Here is a 22,867-nt window from a genome sequence, read left to right on the forward strand (position 1 = left end):
GGTGATACCTTCAAATAAACATGGTCACCTACTTCAAACTCAATAGGCTTCCTTCTCTTGTCCGCATAACTTTTCTGTCTAGCCTGCGCAGCTACCATATTTTTCTGAATAGCATGGACCTGTTCCTTGGCTTCTTTCACAAAGTCAATACCATAGTACCTCCTTTCCCCAGGTTCCACCTAGTTCAAAGGAGTTCTACACTTGCGGCCATACAAAGCTTCGAATAGAGCCATTTTGATACTCTCTTGATAACTGTTGTTATAAGAGAATTCAGCCAATGGCAACCACTTCTCCCAAGAACCCTTGCAAGAGATAAGACAAGCTCGAAGCATGTCCTCAAGAATCTGATTAACACGCTCAGTTTGCCCTGATGTTTGCGGATGATAAGCAGAACTACGGATTAGGTTAGTACCAAGATTCTGATGTAAGCGTTCCTAGAAATGAGCTATGAATTGAGGTCCTCTATCCGAAATGATAGACTTGGGTACACCATGAAGACGTACCACTTGTTGGAAATAAATGTCAGCATAGTTGTGCGGGCGGTAGGTGGTCTTCACAGGAATAAAGTGGGCAGATTTCGTCAAACGATCAATGATTACCCAAATAGAGTCCATAACAATCTCTTCCCACTTCCAACCTAGGACAGATAAGGGTTGAAGCAGACCAGGTCTCGTGTGAATAGCCTTAACTCTACAACAATTATCACACCTAGCCACGTAAGCTGCGATCTCTTTCTTCATTTTGGTCCACCAAAAGTAAGGTTTTAGATCTTGATACATCTTACTACTACCAAGATGAATAGATAACTTAGAAGAATGAGCTTTAGTCATGATTTGGTTTCTAAGTTCCTTGTCCTTGGGCACTACGAGCCTATCTTTGAACCAAAGAATTCCCTTGTCATCAACTTAGAAGTGCTTGGTTTCTTATTCTTTCATCTTCTGTTTAATGTGAAACACACCCACATCAGTCTTTTGAAGCTCGATAATTTGACTTCTAAGAGAGCAATCAACAGTGATATTGTGGAGCACAATTGGATGAAGGAGATGGGACAGATGAGAATCTTCATCGACCAGATAGTTGTAATGAGATTTTCTACTCAAGGCATCAGCAACAACATTTGCCTTGCCAGGATGATAGTGAACTTGAAGATTGTAGTCCTTGATCAACTCTAACCATCATCGTTGATGCATGTTCAACTCTGGTTGAGTGAAGATGTATTTGAGACTTTTTTGATCGGTATAGATGTTGCACACATTACCAAGTAGGTAATGTCTCCAAATCTTCAGAGCATGTACAACTGCGGCTAACTCTAAGTCATGAGTAGGATAGTTGACTTCATGCTTCTGAAGCTAGTGTGAGGCATAAGCAATGACTCGGCCTTCTTGCATCAGAACACATCCTAAACCAATGCCTGACGCATCACAATATATATCAAAAGGCTTCTCAATATCTGGTTGTGCCAAAACCGGAGCAGACATCAACAAAGTCCGCAAAGTGTGAAAAGCCTCCTCACATTCCAGAGTCCAGACAAACTTCTCATCCTTTTGAAGCAATCGAGTCATGGGCTTGGCTATTTTTGAGAAATCCAGGATGAAGCGACGATAATAGCCAGCCAAACCAAGAAAACTCTGAACTTCATGAACCGAAGTCGGTGCCTTCCAATCCAACACTTCTTGTACCTTGGTACGATCAACCAAAATACCATCCTCAGACAACACATGACCCAAGAAAGGTACTTTCTTCAACTAGACTTCACATTTGCTAAGCTTGGCAAAAAGTTTATGTTCGCTCAATCGAGTTAAGACTACTCTTAGATGCTCGGCATGCTCATCTTCATTCTCTGAGTAGACTAGAATATCATCAATGAACACCACCACAAACTTATCTAACTCAGGCATGAATACTGTGGCAGAACCGCCCAATCTAATGCCCTCCCAAGAGTACTTGTCTTCCGTTAGACTCTAAGTACCCAAGAGAGCGCACTAAACCATGCGATTCCATCGAGCACACCCAACGGGAGAACTCGAAAATCCACATTTTCACATCAGGATCGCAGATGAGAGAATAAATCTTACAACGTTCATAACCATTTCATACATCACTTTTGATACCATATCAGAGTAATTCATTAATTAAACATGACAGCGGAATATAACAATATTATTAGAGTTTCAGCGGAAATGATAACCATTTAATGGCAAGTTAACATTAACATGATAGACGTTTATATACATGAAATGATAACAGGTTATAAGTCTTTTCTTTGTAAAACATTTTTGGTGAGAGTTATAAATCAACTCTAGATCCGCAACGTAAAGGAAATCCTCACTGAGCCCACCAGGAGGTTTCCACACACAAGTGTCAGCTTCACCTGTTCCTGTCACCTGCGACAGGGTAGAACAAACCCTGAGTACTCAATTATACTCCGCAAGACTTACCCGTCAAGAGGAAAGAAAAAGACTCAAAGGCTATGCAAGCCTATTTGGCTTGTGGGTTCATTGCAACTGCAGAAAGCAATACTAGGTGTGCATCCTTATAATCAACTTTTATTAGCAGTCATAATTGGTTCCTTAACTAACAATTCTATATAAGCACCTATGCTACTTTCAAGCAGGTGGTAAGCAATCAGAATCATTTTACCATTCTTCCAAGTTCCAGTTGTTACTACGATGCCAAAGCATAGCCAAGTCGTACTGTCACGTAGAAACGGCGATTCATGAATTAATGTAGCCTAGCTGGGTACCCTGAAAGACACACGCCCTGCTCGCAACCTAAAAATTGTGTGAGCATGACCAACCCACTACCCTCCTATCATAGGGTCCAAGTCCCAATCCAAACTGGGACTCCAAGCCCCCACACTGCAGGCCTGGCCTTAGTGTGGTGCTTGGACCTCCTACCCAAATTTTCCACCACAACAGTCGGCCTAGAAAGAGCCAAAACCCATGACAAGAGAGGAATAAGTCTTCCTGCTCCCATAAGCAAGTATGTGCTCGGGATAATAAGTCTGTGACTTGACCAGGGTCCAATGCAATGGATGGTCCTTAATCGACACAGGCGGGACAAGTGCAACCAGAGCCCCGCTCTGTTGCCCAACCAAATCCAAGTCCATCCAAGCTCAGTCCCGCTTGGTCTCCAATTATTATCCATATGTAATCCATGTGATAGTAACCTGATAATAGTAACAATAATATATTTCCTATCTCTCGCGAGTGACAGGTAATCACTCGACTTCTACCGAATCCTGTAGCATAGCAATCTACACGATCCTGTCATACTAGTAATACTTATGGGATAAAATTAATATATGCAAGTGGGTTTCATTCAACTCTTTGAAACTTAATGCACAAGCATAAATAATAAAGTGCAGAATAATAGGGATTATGCACCGGGGCTTGCCTGGGTAAGATATAACCAAAAGTTAGTATTTGCATCTTCATATCATCCACATCATCTGAATAGAAAGCCCATCGCATCATCTCCCAGAGAGAATACCATCACACCATCTGCAGGTTCCCATTCATCCTTCACTTGATCCGTTGATCCATCATCGTACCTATATGATATGCAATGTGATGCAATGCAAAGACGTAATTAATCGACTGCAATCGTGACTCGTAAAATACGATTTACGCCTCTCAAGTTGATGGGCTAGTTCTAACGACGACCGTTCTTATCTACGTATCCATGTTGTCGAATAAGACCTTATTTCCCCAAGATTATTTTAGTTATACAATCCCCCAATGTTTCTTCATTGCATTCTATCGATTTAACCTTTATTCGGAATAGGGCATCATTATCTATTTAGCAACTAATTATTCGGGAGCTACAAAAATTACCGTGAGTACCCAACATGGCTAGGAGCCTACTATACAAATTTCAGATTTAGCAATATTACCAATTTATCACAACAATTCCTATAAGTTCACCTTTAAGCAATATTAAACGTTTTAAAATAATTAGAGCAACCTTAAAAACATACGGAACCTATGCGAATGAAATACCCGTTCAGATAGACCATGAATTTAGAAACTTAACGAAACTAGTTTGGCATTTTTATGATTTTTCTACTATTTACTACGAATTTCCAAACATTCCGCCGATTACTAATATTAACAAAATACCGAATAAAGAAGAAAAGACCCTTGGGCTCGAAACGGCCCAGCTCACCTAGACCAGCGGCCATGGCAGCCCAGGTGAGGCAGGCGTGGCCTAGCGCGGGCAAGCATGCCGCTGCGGCCTAGCATGGCCTGGTGTGCCCGTGTCCCTCACGCGACGCAACCGAGCTGCCCAAAGGCCTAGTAACCCCCCCCCCCCCTCCTTCACTCCTTCCCACCGGTGCCGAGCAGAGGAGCAGAGGGGAAAAGAAGACCGACGATCGATTTGGCCAGGCTGGGGCTCGCCAGCAGCAAGGAGGTGGCGCAGAGGCAGCGGAGGTTCCAACAGCGTGCGTAGGCAGTGGCGGCTCGGCCGGACGCGACCAGAGGGGGGCCCACCATGTGCGCCCGCGGCAGGGCAGAGGAGGACGTGGTGGGACCGACTTGGCCAGCTATAGGTGGAGCAGGGGGCAGGGAGGTGGCGCCAAGGTACCATGGGGCTAGGCCGCACCCGTGGGTGCACTCGGACCCGCCTGAGGCGGCCCACGGCAGGCTAGCCACACGTGGTCACAGCAGGGAGGCGGCGCGCCAGCCGGAGACGGTCACGGCCGCGGCGGAGGTCGGTATGGGTGGCTGCGTAGCAACGGGCCTCCACGGAGCACCTGCGGATGGGCGTGGCTCGGCTTGAGGTGGCCTGAGGTGCATTGGCCACGTGCGCCCGCAATGCTGTGGCAACGGCGGCCTGGCGGTGGTGCTGCAGCATGGCAATGGGGGTGGCCAAGGAGTGGGCGCGGTGGCGTGACACTAGTGGTCACAGTGCAGCCACGGCTGGGCTCCACTCACACTGGGATGGGATGCAGTGGCCAGGCTATGCGCTCGCGTGGCGGTGGCCCGAGCAGGGGCCATGGCGGCTCCCAGCAATGTGGCTACGGCGAGCGCACGAGGGCACGACGAGGAGCGAGGCAGGGTGAGGGCAGCAGCTCGGCCATGGCTTAAGGCGCACGCGGTGGCCCACAGGGCGACACGACCATGGACACGCACAGACCTACACAGCAGCATGCATGCAAGGACTGCAAACAGAGGCCGAGCACAAGCAAGAGTTGATGCGCACAAAATTTAAAGCGAGCGAAAACGCGAACCCAGCTCGGTTGAGGCCAACCCAAACCGACAGGGCTCAAGGCGGTACTAAGGGCTATCCAGAGGAGACTCAAATGCAAACTTAGATGAACTACCGAGAGAGATAGAGACACGCCAAAGTGGGTTCATCAAGCAGTGCGCCTGCTCATGAACTGTGACCCGAACCAGGCCAACAGCGCGTTCTAATGATGTTCTGGCAATTTTTACATAGCCTTAACTACATCCAAACTTTCTACCGGCTATCCCATTACAAAGATCACACCTTGATGTAACCAACAGTGCCAAAACATGTCTCTAGTGTTTAACTAAAATTTTCAGAATTATATTGCCAAAATGGCTTTGTCGTCGGGTTTTAGACCAAGCCAAATTCACGACCAAGGCTGATTTTAAATTTCAAATTCGATTTTTGAGCTTCCAAAACACTAGTCAACAACATTTGTTCTCCAAAACCCAATTTGCATTTTCATCTACCCATCTTGTACTTCAAATATTATTTAAGTACTAAATGCTAGTTTAATTTTTATTTCTATTTATAACAATTGTTTAATATTTCATGTGCATTTTAAATTTTTAAACATGAGAACTTGTTAATTTCTTTTGAGCCTTAATCTAGGTGCTAAGCGAGCTCAGAACACCAGGGTGTTACAAATACTGAGTTCATCAAGTACATGAAGTGTGCAGGAGCATTTGTCAACCCAAAGGACATGACAAGATACTTGTACAGCCCGTATCTGGTAGAGAAAGCAGTCTTAGGTATGTCTTTAGGACGAATTTTGATCTGATGATAGCCAGACCTCAAATCAATCTTGGAGAATACCTTAGCTTTAGACAATTGATCAAACAAGATATCAATTTGGGGAAGAGGATATTTATTTTTGATGGTTATGGCATTGAGTGGACGATAATCCACGCACATGCGCAAAGATTGATCGTTCTTCTTCACAAAGATAGCGGGACAACCCCATGGAGAAGAGCTAGGATGAATCAAACCTTTCTTCAATAGCTCATTCAACTAGGTCTTGAGCTCCGCTAACTCGTTGGGTGGCATACGATAAGGTCTTCTAGAGATAGGAGCAGTACCTGGAATTAGCTCAATCTTGAATTCCACATCACGATCCGGAGGTAATCTGGGCAAGTCATCAGGAAAGACATCCGGGAACTCACATACAATGGGAACATCCGCAATTGCTTTTGCTAGCACAACATTAGCTACATGATGGAGGGCCAGATCACGAGGAAGTTGCACTAAGAAGGCCTCATTATTGATAGGATCTCTGAACATAACCACATGAGTGGAGGTGTCGATAAGAACTCCATGACCACTCATCCAGTTCATCCCTAAAATCACATTGATCCCCAAGCCTGGCAATACTACTAAGTGAGAGGTATACTCACAACCGTCAATGCTGATGCGTGCATCCTTTACTAACTGATTGGTGGCAATATTGTATCTGGCCGCACTAGTACAATACCCACCCTTATCTATAGTAGTTATTCTCTATCCAAACTTGGATGCAAAGGATGCACTTATAAAAGAATGCGAAGCACCAGAGTCAAACAGTACAACTGCGGGATGATTGTTAACTAGAAACTTACCAGCAGTGACAACCTCACTAGCAGGGATCTCTTCTATAGTGATGAAGTGAGCATGTCCCCGACGCAAGTTGCTCTGAAAAGCATTCTTCAAAGGAAGAGGGCAATTTTTGGCCCAATGACCAGTCTTGTTGCAGTTCCAGCATGGTACGTTGGCTGGTGGAGCATTGGAACTGCCCTGCCTAGAAGTATTCTTGGGGAGAGCAATAGTATAGCCCTTGCAAAAGCCAGTTTTTGCCTGGTTCTTTTGTGGAGGGCGATACCTGATGTTTGTAGCCGACGGATGATACTGAGTTTTGGCCACCACAGGAGCCTTAGACTGAGAAGCCCCTGCCTCATAATTTCTTTTGTGACTCTTGGAAGCAGCATAAATAGCATCATTGTTCTCTTGGGTTAAAGCGTCACTAATAAACTCATTGAAAGTGGTACACTTGCTGTTGACCATAGACTTCATCAGCTTAGGGGAAAGTCCCCTCTTGAAACTAGTAATCTTATTGGCATCCGTGTCCACAAATTCCGGAGCATACCTCACCAGGTTGTTAAAAGCCTGAAGGTACTCATTCAAACTCTTGTTACCTTGAGTCAGCTTCATGAACTCTGTATTAAGTAAACAGAGGCACAATACTTCATCACAATAACCCAACAACGTCAATCGCATCACTTGGCGCAATAATGCGATGTACTTAACAAAAGGCAATTTCGTTGACACAAGGACGAAATTAAGTAAAGGTTCACATAACATGGAGCACAACATGTCTGACAGGTTATATCTAAACCATCGAGGTTCCAACCTTACATCAAAGATAACATAGGGTTCGATATTACATCCCAAAGATCAGCTTACCACCAAGCTACATGTCCATGCATGAGAGTCATCAAAAGACTGGTTCTAGCGTATTAGCTAAGTGCTAAGCTACACTACGCATCATCCTCTGAGTCAGCATCAAAGATGGCCTCTCCATCCTTGTCGCTAACGGGCTCGAACTCCTCATCCTCATCTTCTTCCACCTCAGTAGGTGCAGGAACTCCAGGACCATCAATTTCCATCCCATCATCTTCAGCTACAATCACTTGAGGACCAAGATCTAGATAAACTGGTGGAGGGTGAGGAATTGGGTTCCTCTCATTATTGAGGCGATGAATCTCCACTAGACCTTCCTCGATACGCTCATTGAGGTAATTCTGCATTTCCATGGCATGGATGTGATCCTAAATCCAAGCTTGATGCCTTGCTTCTGCCAACTCTAGGGCTGCATCCCAGTGTCGAGTCACATGATCCAACTCCAGTACTGCCTAATCTCGCTCTATGGTGAGGTTCATAAGCTGATCATTAAGCTCATCCCTCTCACGGGCTACTTGCCCCCACTGCTGCAGGCGGTAATTGGCAATGTCCCTGCTTTCTTCAAACTCTTGTCGAGTCACAGCTAGCGCTCGCTCGTTGTGGCCACGAACTAGAGCACCATGAGCATTTTGACCAACATCTTGGGCCCATTCTGTGGCTGGAGCAATGCGGGGAATGGATGCTGCCAGTCCACCACCTAGCTCATCCCCAAAGTTCTGAGCAATCTCCATGATCATGTCCAAAGCAGTAACTTGTGCGGCTTCCCACGGGCTGCACCCATCAGACTCCACACGCCAACCATGCCACAGTGGATTGGTGGGATGCGGTGGCACCATAAGCACAACCTCATACCAAGGCATGTCTCCCAACGGCTCACTCTATGTCCAAGTATAGCGAGGTGCCTCGGTGTAGCCAACAGAGCTTAGCATTCTCTAGAGTAGGGTTGGTGTGCCAAACTGCTCCATAAAAGTACCACTGTGGGGAGGGAGCGCAGGTGCTGCCATCTGTAGCAAAAAGGATGCAACTTCTTATAAGAGGGTTATTTTTAAGAGGCCAAAAATTTAATAATTGGGATAAGTAGTTTATAAGGGAGGGAGTAAGGCAAGAATGTAATGTATGATTGAACATGATGCATGCACGATTCATACGTCCTCACAAACCTAAGAAAATTTAAGTTCTAGCAGAATATACGGTGGCATACACACGTTCTCTCGAATGGTGATAACTAGTTGATCTACAACGGTGCGTTGTTAGGGTACCTGCATAAAATTTCATTGCAGCCCTAAACCCCAAATAAAACACATCATTAAAGCAGTAAACTAAGATACTCTCCATATACATATCCCCAGATATATATACTTTGGCATCCAAGGCTACCCGATAGATATACCCACAATTAAGCACATTCATATATACACGTGTAAATATTCCAGTAACCAAAGCTAACTCTCCCCTAGACCGACGGTTGGACGGTCATGCTCTCACAACTCACACTTACCTGAGCGTAGAGGTATTTGATTCATACATTACCACCCAAGTGGATGGCATCCATACAATAGCACGCCGTATGGACGACGAAATAAAAACAAGCAATTCCCCAAAGTTAGTAATTAAATAAGCCACCTAAGAGTCCTTAATCGGGCATAAGGGATATGACCACTGGCATACTTAGTTTAAAGTTCAAATTTTCCACAAAAGCCTTTGTTTTAAATACACAAATGACATGTTTAGTGTTGAACCTTGCTCCGATGCCAGCTGTGACAGAACCGACCAAATTATAAGAACGTAAGTACAAAAACAATCACCGGAGTGATCAAATTCCTGTACTTATGCTCCCATAACCCCGGTAGTCCGTGAAATCTCGAAGGATTTCAAACAACTTATAATAAACCAAGATGGTACATGATTCAACACAACATATCATCTGTTACAACATTTCACATATAGCTTAAAGCTTACATCATCAGAGTTTAAGGTGAAATATTACAAACCAAGTTCAAGTAGCGGAAGCAACATAGTTTTAAGACATAACTTCAGTAATTCAAATACATTGCTAGTTCATAGTCATGTCCCACAAAAGCATATCAAATGAGAACTTCTAGTAGAGACCATGGCCCATGGTCTAGTCTTCATCCCCGGCAGGGAAAAGGCAATACTTGCAGCAACCGTGATAGAAAAGGTCATCTACCACAAGTGGGAAATAAACCCTGAGTACAAGAATGTACTCAGCTAGACTTACCCGTCGTAAACTAGAAATATTATAACACCAAGGGGTATGCAAGGTTGCTATATAGTGGAGCTTGCTTAACAACATTTTGTATAAAAGCTTTGTACAGATAAGCACCCATTTATTATTTAAGCATCAAGTTAATAACCATTAACCTATCATCTAGATTAGCACCTGCTCTATAGCAATCACTTGATTAAGAGCAAACAATATTAACCATAGCAGGTATAATAAGGCTATCATCATCATCATCTTTCCTAAACCATTAATTCATTTAGTGAATCTACAATGGAGATAGACCCGTCAAGTTCTCACTAACTGGGAGAGACAGCGACTCGAATCGAATTACAACTCGACTGAGGGGGTATTCCTAACACTCACCCGGCAAACCCCGCTAAAGGCATCTGTAGATCACCTTTGGTACAACTCAGGAATCGCGGGCCTAATTAGCACTGCATTATCAGGGTTATCATGCCACCAGGATGATCAAGACCTCGAGGTACCTGCCCTTGGACACTAGCAATTTGCAATGACTCCCCTCTAAGGCGCACTCGAATAGACCGGCTTCTGGCCTAAGCCAAGCTACTTGGCTTCGCGGTCAGACACCCAGGTCTGGCCAGCTAAGTGACAGGCATGTGTTCAACATGAACAAGGAAAGGCTCCAAGCATCGGTCCTTAATTGACACAGACAGAGTCACTATAAGCATAACCATCCTACAAGCCTCCGTCTGGACTCCATTTCAATTAACCAGGTTCTGTTCTATGGTAGCAAATATAGCCAACCGTGCCATATATAAATGTCCCTAAAGCTCGCGGGTGATAGGAGATCACCCGACTTCTACCGTTTAAAGCAGGACTAAGCAATCTACTCGATCCTGACCTACATATGCTTAAGGTATATTTCCTAGACAAGGATTGGATATAAATGCAGCAAGTGTTTTCAATCAACACCTATAACTTAATGCATCAAAATACATACCACATATATACTCAATTGCTTTCATAAACTAGGAGGCTTATAATGCTCCGGGGCTTGCCTCTCACAAAGTTGCAAGGCGTGTGATTTGGACAATCAACCATGTCTCCTTCTGGTGCTTCTTCTAGGGCTTGCACTTCCTGCTTCGGTGGCTGCTCCTCCGGGCTTGGCTCAAATTCCAGAAGAGTGACTCCCTCCAGAAAACCTATTGCATGACGATGCACGAGATAAATATCATAGATGCATAGAAGATGGCATGGTATGATGACATGATGATCATGCATGAGGAACAATGATTAACATAACATCACAACGAATGAATATTAATCGAGCTCTATTTAAATCACTTTACTGAGTAAGTACATATCTCTTCTGTAGAGAGCAAGAACACACTTAGGCATATATCAGGTTTTCAGGCATACAAGTAGTAGTCAAGTAATTTACTCATAACTAGAGATTTATAAATCCAATTGACTTGAAACAAGACAATTTGGAAAGCTTATGAAATTTTCTACATTTCATATTTAGACACCTCAGCATGATTCTCAAGTTAGCAGGTCGACTTTATATAAACACAGAATCAGGTCTATCAAGATAGAGAGCAAGCAAACTGTGACCCAACATTGAACTACTGTAACTCCTAAACTACTTGTCCAAATGCCACCAAATTTGAACAAGAGCTAGATACATGAATTATCTACAACTTTTGTATTCACAACGTTTCTAGAAAACCAAATTATCATGATGAACTTTGTAAAGTTCCTAGAACTATCTAGAAAAGCATAATGCAAGAAAATAGTTATTAACTGATGTTGCAAACATATAAATGGACAAAACCAACTTTACTAACTCATCACACATCTCAAAATAACATGAGAAAAATAAGGTGTTCACCACCAATTCATTTCTTTTAATACCTTTGTTAATTTATTTAGTTATTTAAATGGAATAATAGACCTATATGAAAACTTCACCATTTAGTCTACAAAAATTACAGTGGTTACTACATGCTCTAGGTAGGCTACTATGAAAATGTTACCAAAAGAAATATCCTACATAAAAATAACAAGGCAGAAAGGCTGATTTTTGAATAAATAGGAAATCCTATTAAAAAGTGTCAAACAACAGATTTCATATTTTTCTTAGCATCCTTAAGGCACCAGGATAGCCTCTAATAAATTTCATGAGCATTGGGTTCATATATTAATTATCAAAATTTACCAAAGTATCACCTAATTATAAAAGGGAAAATCATAACTCACAAATTACTCATGCATAGGCTCTCAAACTTTTACCAGAGCTTATTTACATCAAGACAAGCATGCCATAAACATTTCACAGCATTTGCATCACTAGAACTCCAGATATGAAATTAATAATTTTACAAGCATACAAAAGCATATTTAAAAGGGAAATTTAATGCTCTAGAAAATTTACCACAATTGCTCAGATTATATTTTTTCTAAATACTACACATCACCAAGATCCTAACAAAATTGGAGTCACCCAATTTGGATCTACCAAACTCTAGATATGAATTTTGCAAAAATATAGCAAAATTTGTATTTAAATCAAACCCTAAATACTATTGAGCCATTGACAGGTGGGACCCGCAGGGTCAATGGCCCCACCGTCTAGAGGAAGCAGAGCAGAGGAGCGGCTGTTGACCCGCTCTTGCTCGCCGGCGGTGATGTCTCCGGCGAGGGGGATGGCACCAGCGTGCCCTACGCATCTAGGCGCGTCGATAGAGGTGGGTGATGGGAGGGCGGAGCCACCGGAGGTAGCTCGCCGACATTCATGGAGGCACGGCGGAGGAGCCCGGTGGTGCGCCAGCCATCTCTGGCCAGTAGAGGTTCAGCTAGGCCTGACTCTAGCATTAGGGTGCCACGGGGAACGAGAAGGAAGAGAGCGGAGGTGATGAGGTACTCCAGGTGGGGCTGGCCACGGAGCACCCAACTCCGACGAGGTTGCGGTGGCACGAAAATGCAAAATGCGGCCTCACCTGAGGTCGATTGGCTACGCGAAGATGGCAACAAGCTAGAGGAAGTCGCAGCGGTGCTGTGGGAGTGATGGAGCGAGGCGAGGTGCGGTGGTGAGCACGCAGGAGCTCGTCGGAGCTCACGGCAGCAATGGCGCTCCGCCGCGAGAAGAAGGAAATGTGGCCTCTATCTTGACTCTCCTTCTCAACGGCGAGGTGGACAAGCTACAGGAGGCGATGGTGGAGTTGTGGGCTAGCTAGAGCAACCAACGACGCGATGGTGAGGGTGCACGGGTTCGACGGAGCAATGGCAATGGCGGCGGCTCTCGGTTGCGGCTGCTGCGCGAGGAAGGAGGCGAAGGGATTGAGGCAGAGACGAGCGTGGGGGCGTGGAGGTCCTTGACGCCACTTCGGCCTGACCAGCGGGCCCGCGGCTGGCGTACGGTCGCCACGGCGTGGCCACGCGGCGGCAGCGGCCTATGGCCGGTCGGCCACTGTGCCGAGCTGAAATTTCGATTCAGCATCCAATCAACCGACTGACAGATCAACTTTGAGCCATTATATCTCCGAATCCATGATGATCTGGTTCATGGTGTACTTGACAAAGTTGGAGATCTAAGTGAGTACTACAACTTTGCCAATTGGAGCTTGAACTGGTTCAGCTTGGTTAGTGAGATACAAAGCTCTAAACATCGATGCATGAAACTGGAATTTCAGTTTAGACTTAGAAATTTTATAAGTCTCCAAACTACCCCAAAACTGACTTGTGGGCCCTTTGTGAGCATGTTCTGTATATTTTCATGAGATGGTCATTAAACAAGTTTTGTTCCTTCTAAAATTTTCTACAACTTTGATTAAGGGTGCATAGTCATGCAAACATTCCAAGCTACACTTTTTTAATAGTCAAACAAAAGAGGTCTATAGGTCAACACCAGTCAAACTAGCACTTAGAAGCATAATTAGGGCTAATGACCTTCATGAACATTGTTCCTATTGACATTCTAAGCGTAGTGAAATTGTTTAAGAAGACATTTGACACTCACTTGCATATACCACACATGAGCATACACACATACTAGCATAACTAAGCAACTCAAAGATAAACCAAGCATGAAATGATAACTTTCATCATGATATGATGCTTATGAATGAGTTGATAATGCACATGCTCATGTGATGCAAGTGCTTTAGTGCAACCATAACACTGGGGTGTTACAGTAGTCTTCCGACTACTACGCTTCCATACACTATTGGTTCAAGTAGTCATCCGACTACTATGCCCCGCTCTCTTGTGATTATAATCACTATTGACATATAGCAATATGCTAATTCCTGTCAAGTATGTCTATAGTAACGATAAATGGACCCGCAGATGCTGCAAATGCTTAAGGAGACTAAAAATAGTCTCCATGGCTGCACACGCTGCAATTATAAGTGTTTTCCGTGCATTTCACAGCCCATCTTAAGGGTTGACAAAGTCCTATAAAAGATTGTGGTTGCTTTCATCCTAAGGAGCGAAAAATCCTAAGGAACAATATAAATTTTTACATACACTAGGAATTAATGACCGATTTTCATCATATTTCATAATGTCTTTTAAGACAGAGAATATATAAAACAAAAAATCACTCAAGAAGACTATTCTTGATCAACTAATCCTAGGCTATTGGCGTACTCAGTGGCTAATTCCTACATCTCCTTGCTAGCTTTGGATATATCAGCGTCTGTACATACGCGTGGCTTCCTATTGATGATATTCAAATCTAACTGAGGGAGATGGACCTAAAAAGTTGCCAGAATATTTGTTACAATCATCCGCGCCATGTCGTTAATGTACTTTCCAAGGCAGCTGGGTGCAGACTTGATCCTCTCCAAAATGGGTACAGTACAATCTCCTTTCGCCTCAGGGATCATATCTAGCAAAGGCACCAAAGCCTCATGAAGTGCAGATAGTTCCAAGTTCTTCAGTTCTAGTTGCTCCTTTTGCTGCTTCACGGAGACTAATGCCTACGCAAGATCTCGATCAGCATCGTGACAGATTTGCTCTGCCTCTGCCAGAGTATTTTTAGCTTCAATCTGTACCTATTAGAGCTCATCTTCTTTATCTCCGAAGGCTCTTTTCCAACCGAGTGCTTCATTAGCCTTCTTCTCCATTTCTTTTGCCGCTTCTACAAAAGAGCGAGAAGATCAGTGTGTATCAAAGTGAAAAATTAATACTCGCACAACTGCAGACGCCCTCTTTGCCGAGTGCTGGGGGCACTCGGCAAAGCCAGCCAAGCACTCGGCAAAGCCTTTGCCGAGTGCCGCACTCGGCAAAGGTCTTTTGGCAAAGATTTTGTCGGCAAAAATTTCTTTGTCGAGTGCCAAAAATCGACACTCGGCAAAGTCTTTGCCGAGTGCCAAGCCCGCACTCGGCAAAAAAATAACTGCCGTCAACATTTGACGCCGGCTTTGCCGAGTGCTTAGGGACTGGCACTCGGCAAATTTTGAATGTTTGTCGAGAGCCAGGGTTGAGCACTCGGCAAAGAAACAATTTTTTTTTAAAAAAATCTTTTTAAAAATAGTCTTTGTCGAGTGGTACCATCTGGCACTCGGCAAAATTGACCTCTTTGCCAAGTGCCAGGCTGTGGCACTCGGCAAAATTGACCTCTTTGCCGAGTGCCAGGCTGTGGCACTCGGCAAAACTGGGGAAGTGGCTGTTTTTGCAGCATTTTTTCCCTGGCACTCGGCAAAGACTTCTTTGCCGAGTGTTGGCACTCGGCAAAGCTGGGAAATTTGCAATTTTTTTTTGTTTGTTGCTTTCCTTCGAAAGCAAACACGCAAAACTCATATATAATACATGAGACAGCACACAGGCATTTAGCATCACACAAAACGCATACATAATCCATAATACATCACAAGCACATCCAACATCCATCACAAGCACATCCTCCTGCATAATCCATCACACGCACATCCAATGTGCAAATCCATGACAACATCTAAGAAGTCTTCATCCAACACAAGTCCTAGATCAAGAAAAGTCAATGAAACATGAAGGGGCACCACCTACTGCCACTGATCCCAATGGGAGCCTGAAGGGGCACCTCCGTGCGGTGGTGGACCTGTCCAGCCGGGGTGTGTGTGCTGAGGCGAAGGAGTCGGGTTCGAACCCGACGGCTGTTGCACAAAGGAGAATTGAATTCATTAGTATCTACACAAGCTAAAGGACTTGATCAACCATATATATATACTCACCGGAGTGCCTAGAGCCAGAGGAGTAGGAGGCACAACTGGAGCGAGCAGCGACTGGGGCACCACCACACCCGGGAGAGTGGTGCCGAGGCTCGACATGAATGAGAACATGTCATGCATCCTCTGTGCCTCGGCCGCCCTCTGGGCCCTCAGGACCTCCCACTCGGCCCTCTCGGCCTCCCTCTGGGCCCTCTCCCTCTCCCTCTCCCTCTCGACCCTCTCGGCCTCCCTCTCGGCCTCCATCCTCTCCACAGTGGCCTGCAATATTCAATCACCAACGTTTAAACAATGCAAATGCAAGGTACATCTGTAAAAGTAATGAACGGCGAATGAAATAGAACTAACCTGGAGTGCCGCCATCTGCTGCAGTGTGCTCGCCTGCCGAGGTCGAATGGGGACGGAGGAGCTCGTGCTCTGTGCTCGGATCTGGACGAGGTTGGGCACAGAGGTCGAGTCGACCATGTTGGAGGCCATCCAGTACCGGCCGTGCTGCTTCCCTCCTCCGAGCCTCATCACAAGGTCGGTATCAAGGGGTTGGGTGGCGGGGTCGAAGTCCTCCCCATGCCACTCGCGGGCCACCGAGGCGTAGTCGGTGAGCTTGCTGTGGACGCTCGTGTTGCTGTACGCCTCGGGCCCGTCCTCCGGGTTGTAGACGGTGTCCGGGGCTGTCGCCTTGCCCTTGTGTGCCATGGCGTACGCCATGAACTCGTTGCATTCCTGGCCATCATGCGACTGGGACTGCGAGGAAAACACAAAGACGATTAGAAGTAATGAGAATTGAGCGTTAGAACAAATAAATAAATAAGTGTGTAGCGTGTACCCAGGCCTGGGCGTACGAACTGAGGGGCCGGTTGCCTTGGTGGTGCGCCGGCCCACCCATCTGCAGGTGGCACTCCCGACGGAGGGCGTGCCTCTCCCTCCACTCATCGGAGACCCACTTGTCCACGATGGCCGCCCAACAGTCTCTGTGCCTAGCGCACAAAGAAGGACACATCTGCATGCCATCAAGTATTGTATTAGAAATGTTAGAATATAAAATGAAGGCTACCTATTCTTCATGGAATGAGTCAGTAACAATGTTTTATAACTTACTGCGAGGTACTGCTCCCTGGTGAGTGTCATGGTCCTGGCCTCGCTCTTCCCTGGGTACCGACCAAGGATGTCGCACGAGCGGTTGATGTGGCACTACAGCCTCGCCTCGTAGTACAGGTCCATGACTCGGCCCCTGCATGCCCTGTCCTGCACCTTCGTCACCCAGGCGGGGTCATGCCCCTCCTCCAACGTGAAGAAGTCCTGCATACAGACATCATGTGTCCTTTCATTATTTCAAGAACGTCTAATGATTCCATAGTATTGAGCAATGTAGTGTGATGTAGACTCACCCAGAACTCACGCCTGATCCGCTCCTGTACGGTGCCGTACACGGCGTCCACGGTGGAGTTGAAGTGGTCCCACGTCCAGGGAGGCGACTCAACCTGGGAGTGGGTGACCAAACCAGGGTAGTGCAGGCGGATCAGGCCACCGAGGATCCCATTGCACTGCCGATGATCACCCCCGGACACAAGTTCCCAGTTCCTACAGGAGTCAGTAAGAAGAATTGTTAGTCCGCAGTTCGGTTTTCAACATATGAACAAGAAGAGATGCAAAATGAACGGATACTTACTTGTCGCCCTTGGGACGAATCACCGGCCTCCTCTGAAACGGGATCGGCCACGTCGGGAGCTGCGAGGACCCGCACAAGTACGGTGCCGATGAGGTGCTCGAAGTGGAACCCCCCACCACCCCCCCCCAGAGGAAGTGTCACCCCCCGCCACCCCCCCAGAGGAAGTGTCACCCCCTCCCGTCTAGGGGGCCAGCTGCTGGTCCTCATCGTCAGTGGTCGTCGTCCGGTCCTCCTCGGGCGGGGGGATGGCAGACGACTGCACCACCCTCCTCGGACGGCCGCGGGGGCGGCGGGCCGGACAGCTCCTCGCCGACGCCTCTGCCTCCGCCTCCGCCTCCTGAGTCGTCCTCGCGTAGAGCGAGTTGCAGGTCCGGGTCCGCCTTTCGCCCGGCATTTTGTCGAGTTCCTGCAAATACAAAGAGTAAACCAGTTAGCACAATATAGACAAATATAGAGATGCAAAATGAATGAAACATAACTAGAAAATAATAATAATATAGTATTACATGAATTAGAAATAATCTTCAGGATCGGCAGCGGCCGGATCATAAGTGTCGTCATCACTAACAATATTGTCTAACATTTCCACCTCATCTCCATCGTTGTCATCAATGGCAACGCCAAACCGTAATCGCTCAAGCAGTGCTAAGTCTTTGGCATTTTGCACCTCTTCTCCATCGTCCTCATCTCCATCGTCCTCATCAATGTCATTGTCTACTTCCATGCCCATCAGCGAAAACATGTCTATGTGAAACATGCCATCTAGCCCCTCGGGTTGATAGAACTCCCCTGTATATGTGTTTGGGTCAAAGTTGTAATCCTCATCGTTTGGGACAGGCACTTTGCCATGCGGTGATACCAACTGCGCAAGGTACCAACCCTCAAGAGTGGGATCTTTTTGGCACGCCCATGGAAGATAATAAACTTGCGTGGCCTGTTGAGCCACAATATAGACATCGTCTCCTTGATAGAGGGAATCTTGTCGAATTTCAACTTGTCCAATCTCAGGGGCTCTTCTCGTGACATTGGGATCGAACCAATGGCATTTGAATACGACTGGCTTATGACCTCCGTGAAGCTCAAAGTTGAGCTCGTATATTTCTTCGACTATGCCGTAGTAGTCGCGGTCATCGGTGCCGGGCGTATGAACTCCAGTATTTGTGGTTTTTCGATTGGGCCGACTAAGCTCGTGGCTTCTTGTGTGGAAGCGATAGCCATTCACATCATATACGGTGAATGACTTGACCCTATAGGGGAAGCCTTTGACAACCTGTTTCAACTCTTCATCCATTTCCGCATCTGTGCATGCCTGTAAGGTGAGGGCGGATAGATCATTACTCGCTCGTAGGAGCAAAGTGGGATGTCACAGATGGAACGATGTAAATTGGATGGTACCTTCTTTTCGAACCATGAAATGAAATCAGGCACACCACCTTTGAGAAGACTATCTTGTTCTTGAGGGGAAGGATCCCTATTTCCTATCCAGTATGTATTCAGAAATTCCCTGAAAAAGCAAGAGACAAGGGGGTTGGATAGATAGACGATAGTGACGGCGTATGTAACAAGCTCATTGAGAACTTACTGCACATAAGGGTTCGCTTCGTCAAGGTTCAACAACACATACAACATGATAGTGTGCCACTCATCATTCCGCAAGGTCTTGGTGCTCGAAGCGCTTGCCCTACCAAGTTGACCTTTGAAAAGGCCAAGATTTGATGACCTCTCGTCGGTGTTGTAACGAGGGATTGGATTGTGCACGCTGGGAAGGCTATCCTTATAGTATGATGTTGTGAAGTTTGACACCTCCTCAAGAATGAATGCCTCTGCCATGGATGCCTCAATTCTGGCTTTATTTCTACACTTTTTCCGAAGAACCTTTAGACATCTCTCGATTGGATAGCACCAATGGGCTTGCACGGGCCCCCCCCCATTCGTGCCTCGTGAGGCAGGTGCAAAATCAGATGCTGCATTGAGAGGAAGAAGCCGGGTGGGAAGATCTTCTCCATCTTACAGAGTAACACAGGTGCCACTTTCTCTAAGTCATCAATCACAGCCCGAGATAGCTCCTTGGCACAAAGCTGGCGGAAGAAATAGCTTAACTCTGCCAGGACGCGCCACACATGCTCAGGGACAAAACCTCTGGTCATCGCTGGAAGGAGCCGCTCAATCCATATGTGGAAGTCATGACTCTTCATCCCTAACACTCGGCAAGTGGACACGTTCACTCCCCTCCTCAGATTCGCCGCATACCCATCAGGGAACATTAACGACTGAACCCACTGACATACTTCCCTCCTTTGGTCCTTCTTCAAAACGAAATCGACCGAAGTCCTTTTCCATTTCTTGCCAGGCGCGGGAGTCTTCATCACTTGCTTTGGTCTATCGCATAGTGCTGCCAGGTCCACTCTTGCCTTAACATTGTCCTTTGACTTTTCTATGTCCATGAGTGTTCCCCAAAGCGCCTCGGCGATATTCTTCTCTGTGTGCATTAAATCAATGTTGTGTGGAAGAAGAAGATCGTTGAAATAGGGAAGCCTAGTCAAGCCCGATTTATGAGTCCACATGTGGTACTGACCATATCCATCAAAACAACCTTTCTCTTTATCAACTTTGAGAGCCTCTATCTCAGCGCGGATCTCGGCAGTGGTCATCATCTGAGGTGCAGGATCGGTGACTTCAACACCTTTCGTGAAGTTCTTGATGTCTCGTCTGAATGGATGGTCAAGGGGGAGGAACTGACAATGTTGGTCGAACGAAGAAAACTTGCCACCACTCTTCAGCCAAGTGAACCTCACACCTGCCTTGCATATTGGGCATGGGAACTTCCCGTGAACACACCACCCGCAGAATAGGCCATACGCCAGGAAGTCATGTAGGGAGTAGTGGTACCACACATGTATTGTGAAGTTTCTCTTTGTAGCTCGGTCGTATGTCAGTACCCCCTTTTCCCAAGCATCGATCAAATCATCGAACACAGGCTCCATGAACACACCCATATTGTTTCCCGGATGTCCAGGAATTATCAGCGACAAAAATACGTTCTTGGGTTGAAAGATAACACCGGGGGGGGAGATTCAGGGGTATCACGAACACGGGCCAACAAGTGTATGGGGCCGCGGACAATCCATACGGGTTGAACCCATCTGTTGCCAACGCATATCCTATCACATGTGATGATGTCCTGGTTTGTGAACACCATACGTGATGACGTCCTCCAAATGTTTTCAAATTTTTACCACCGCATATGCATGTGATATCACGACATCTCGCCAAGTTTCATGATTTTCGGGATTCGTTTGAATTTTATAGAATTAAATAACCACTCGCACGCAAGTTCGCGACGTTGCCCCGTGAGCACGTTGATCGAAATTTGGAGACAGTTCCTAGATTTAGCATAAAGTGACACTAACAAACAAGAATAACATTTTTGGAATGGATCAAAACTATTATTCGATGCACCTGCAGTTCAAACCTACATTTTCCGGAAAATTGCAAGAAAACGAAATAAAGTGAAGAAATATAGCAAACAGCAATGAAATTGTGCCAAATTTGAACATGTTGTTCATGGTACAAATACAAATCTAAGAAAAAAAGTTGGTGGCAAAAAACAAAAAAAATTATTTTACCGAGTGCTAGCCCTAGGCACTCGGCAAAGCCAATATTTTGCCGAGTGCCAAACAGAAGGCACTCGGCAAAGAGGCCGGCGTTGGGTACCGTTATCCCCGGGCGCCTCTTTGCCGAGTGCCCAACTTTGCCGAGTGTCTGGCACTGGGCAAAGTTTGGCTTTGTCGAGTGCCTTATTTTGCCGAGTGCCAAGTTTCGCCGAGTGCGGCACTCGGCAAAGGTGGCCTTTGCCGAGTGCCTGATATTTGACACTCGGCAAAGATTTGAGCACTGGACAAAGTCCCGGTTTCCTGTAGTGTCGGATGGCAGATTTTACTTACCTTTCAGTTTTTTTCTCCAAAGAAGCCTTGCTTGCTCCTTCGCATTGTCTAGATCTCAATACGTCTTGGACTCCCGCTCTATGATGACATCCCATTTTCTGACAATGCGCTTTACATCAGACTCCAGCTCGGAGATACAGGCGCCGAGTATTTGGCAAGCTGTATGGGCCTCAACTTCCTTGGAATGGAGAGCATTCTTTAGCTCTTTAATCTCGGCTAAGTATTTCTCTTCTACACGAGTTTGTTCCTCCGTACACTGGCATTGGATGAACTTAGCTTGATCAGCCACATGGAGGTTCAGCCCCTGCATGAGTCATGCTTATCAGATATATTGGCAGGAAGAATAGATAGAGACCGACTGCTACTTTGAAAATAAATTATTACCTCAATCATTTGATCAAGTACACCAAATTGTGGGCGAATTTGGTCGACTACCCCCCTTATCTTGGCAATATCGGAGTCATATCTGAGTACTTCTATCATCTTCTGAGCGTTGGGACCACCCGAGATTGAGGGGAGTTCTTTGCTCACTTCAAAAACAGCAGATACATCAATTGATGTATCAGGAGCGGATGTTGATGGAGGGATTACCTCCTGTTCTTGTGATGGTTGTTCTCTGTGATGACAAAATAACAAGGATCTAACTAATGTTATCTTAGTTATGAAAGACTACCTTTTTTAGATTACTTACCCAACGATCAAAAGCGGACCAGTGGGTAGTCGCAGCTTTTTCTTCTTCTTTTCCACGACTACACTTGTGGTAGTGGTGGTGTCATCCGGTGACTAAAGCTTGGGGGTTGCGCTACTTCCTCCTGCTCCGGATGGTTGTCCTTCTAATAATATAAAATAAGATAATATGTTATCTTTGTGACAAAAGCTGTTTCCAGAATCTAATGTAGTTTGATTTAGGGGTTACCTGCCCCTTGAGTGGACAGTGGGGATTGCCGACTACTCTTCGGATCTAGTATCTTTGCAATATTGATCTTTCTGTAGGCTATACGATTACCTGTATGAGCCTTCTTTGGGATTGCAGAAGGTGGCATGTTTATACTCAGGCTCCTTGAGTGCTTCCGAGTACTTCCTTCTTCCCCTGCACTCTCAGGAAGGAGATGGCATCTGACCAAGTGTCTTCTGAGCTCACTTCAATGGATTTGGGGATGTCTTGGACATCTGTATC

At 45.8% G+C, this 22,867-nt stretch overlaps 1 protein-coding gene across 1 annotated transcript; it reads right to left on the reverse strand.

Moving 5' to 3' along the window:
- Positions 1-6,243: 6,243 nt before the first annotated feature.
- On the reverse strand, positions 6,244-7,416 carry LOC136465890 (uncharacterized). Its single transcript, XM_066464452.1, has 2 exons — positions 6,828-7,416; positions 6,244-6,569 (listed from the first exon to the last, which is right to left on the reverse strand). The coding sequence occupies exons 1-2, from the start codon at positions 7,414-7,416 to the stop codon at positions 6,244-6,246; spliced, it is 915 nt and encodes a 304-aa protein (XP_066320549.1).
- Positions 7,417-22,867: the final 15,451 nt, after the last annotated feature.

This window comes from Miscanthus floridulus, chromosome 7 (assembly GCF_019320115.1).
Source record: "Miscanthus floridulus cultivar M001 chromosome 7, ASM1932011v1, whole genome shotgun sequence".
NCBI classification, from domain to species: Eukaryota; Viridiplantae; Streptophyta; class Magnoliopsida; order Poales; family Poaceae; genus Miscanthus; species Miscanthus floridulus.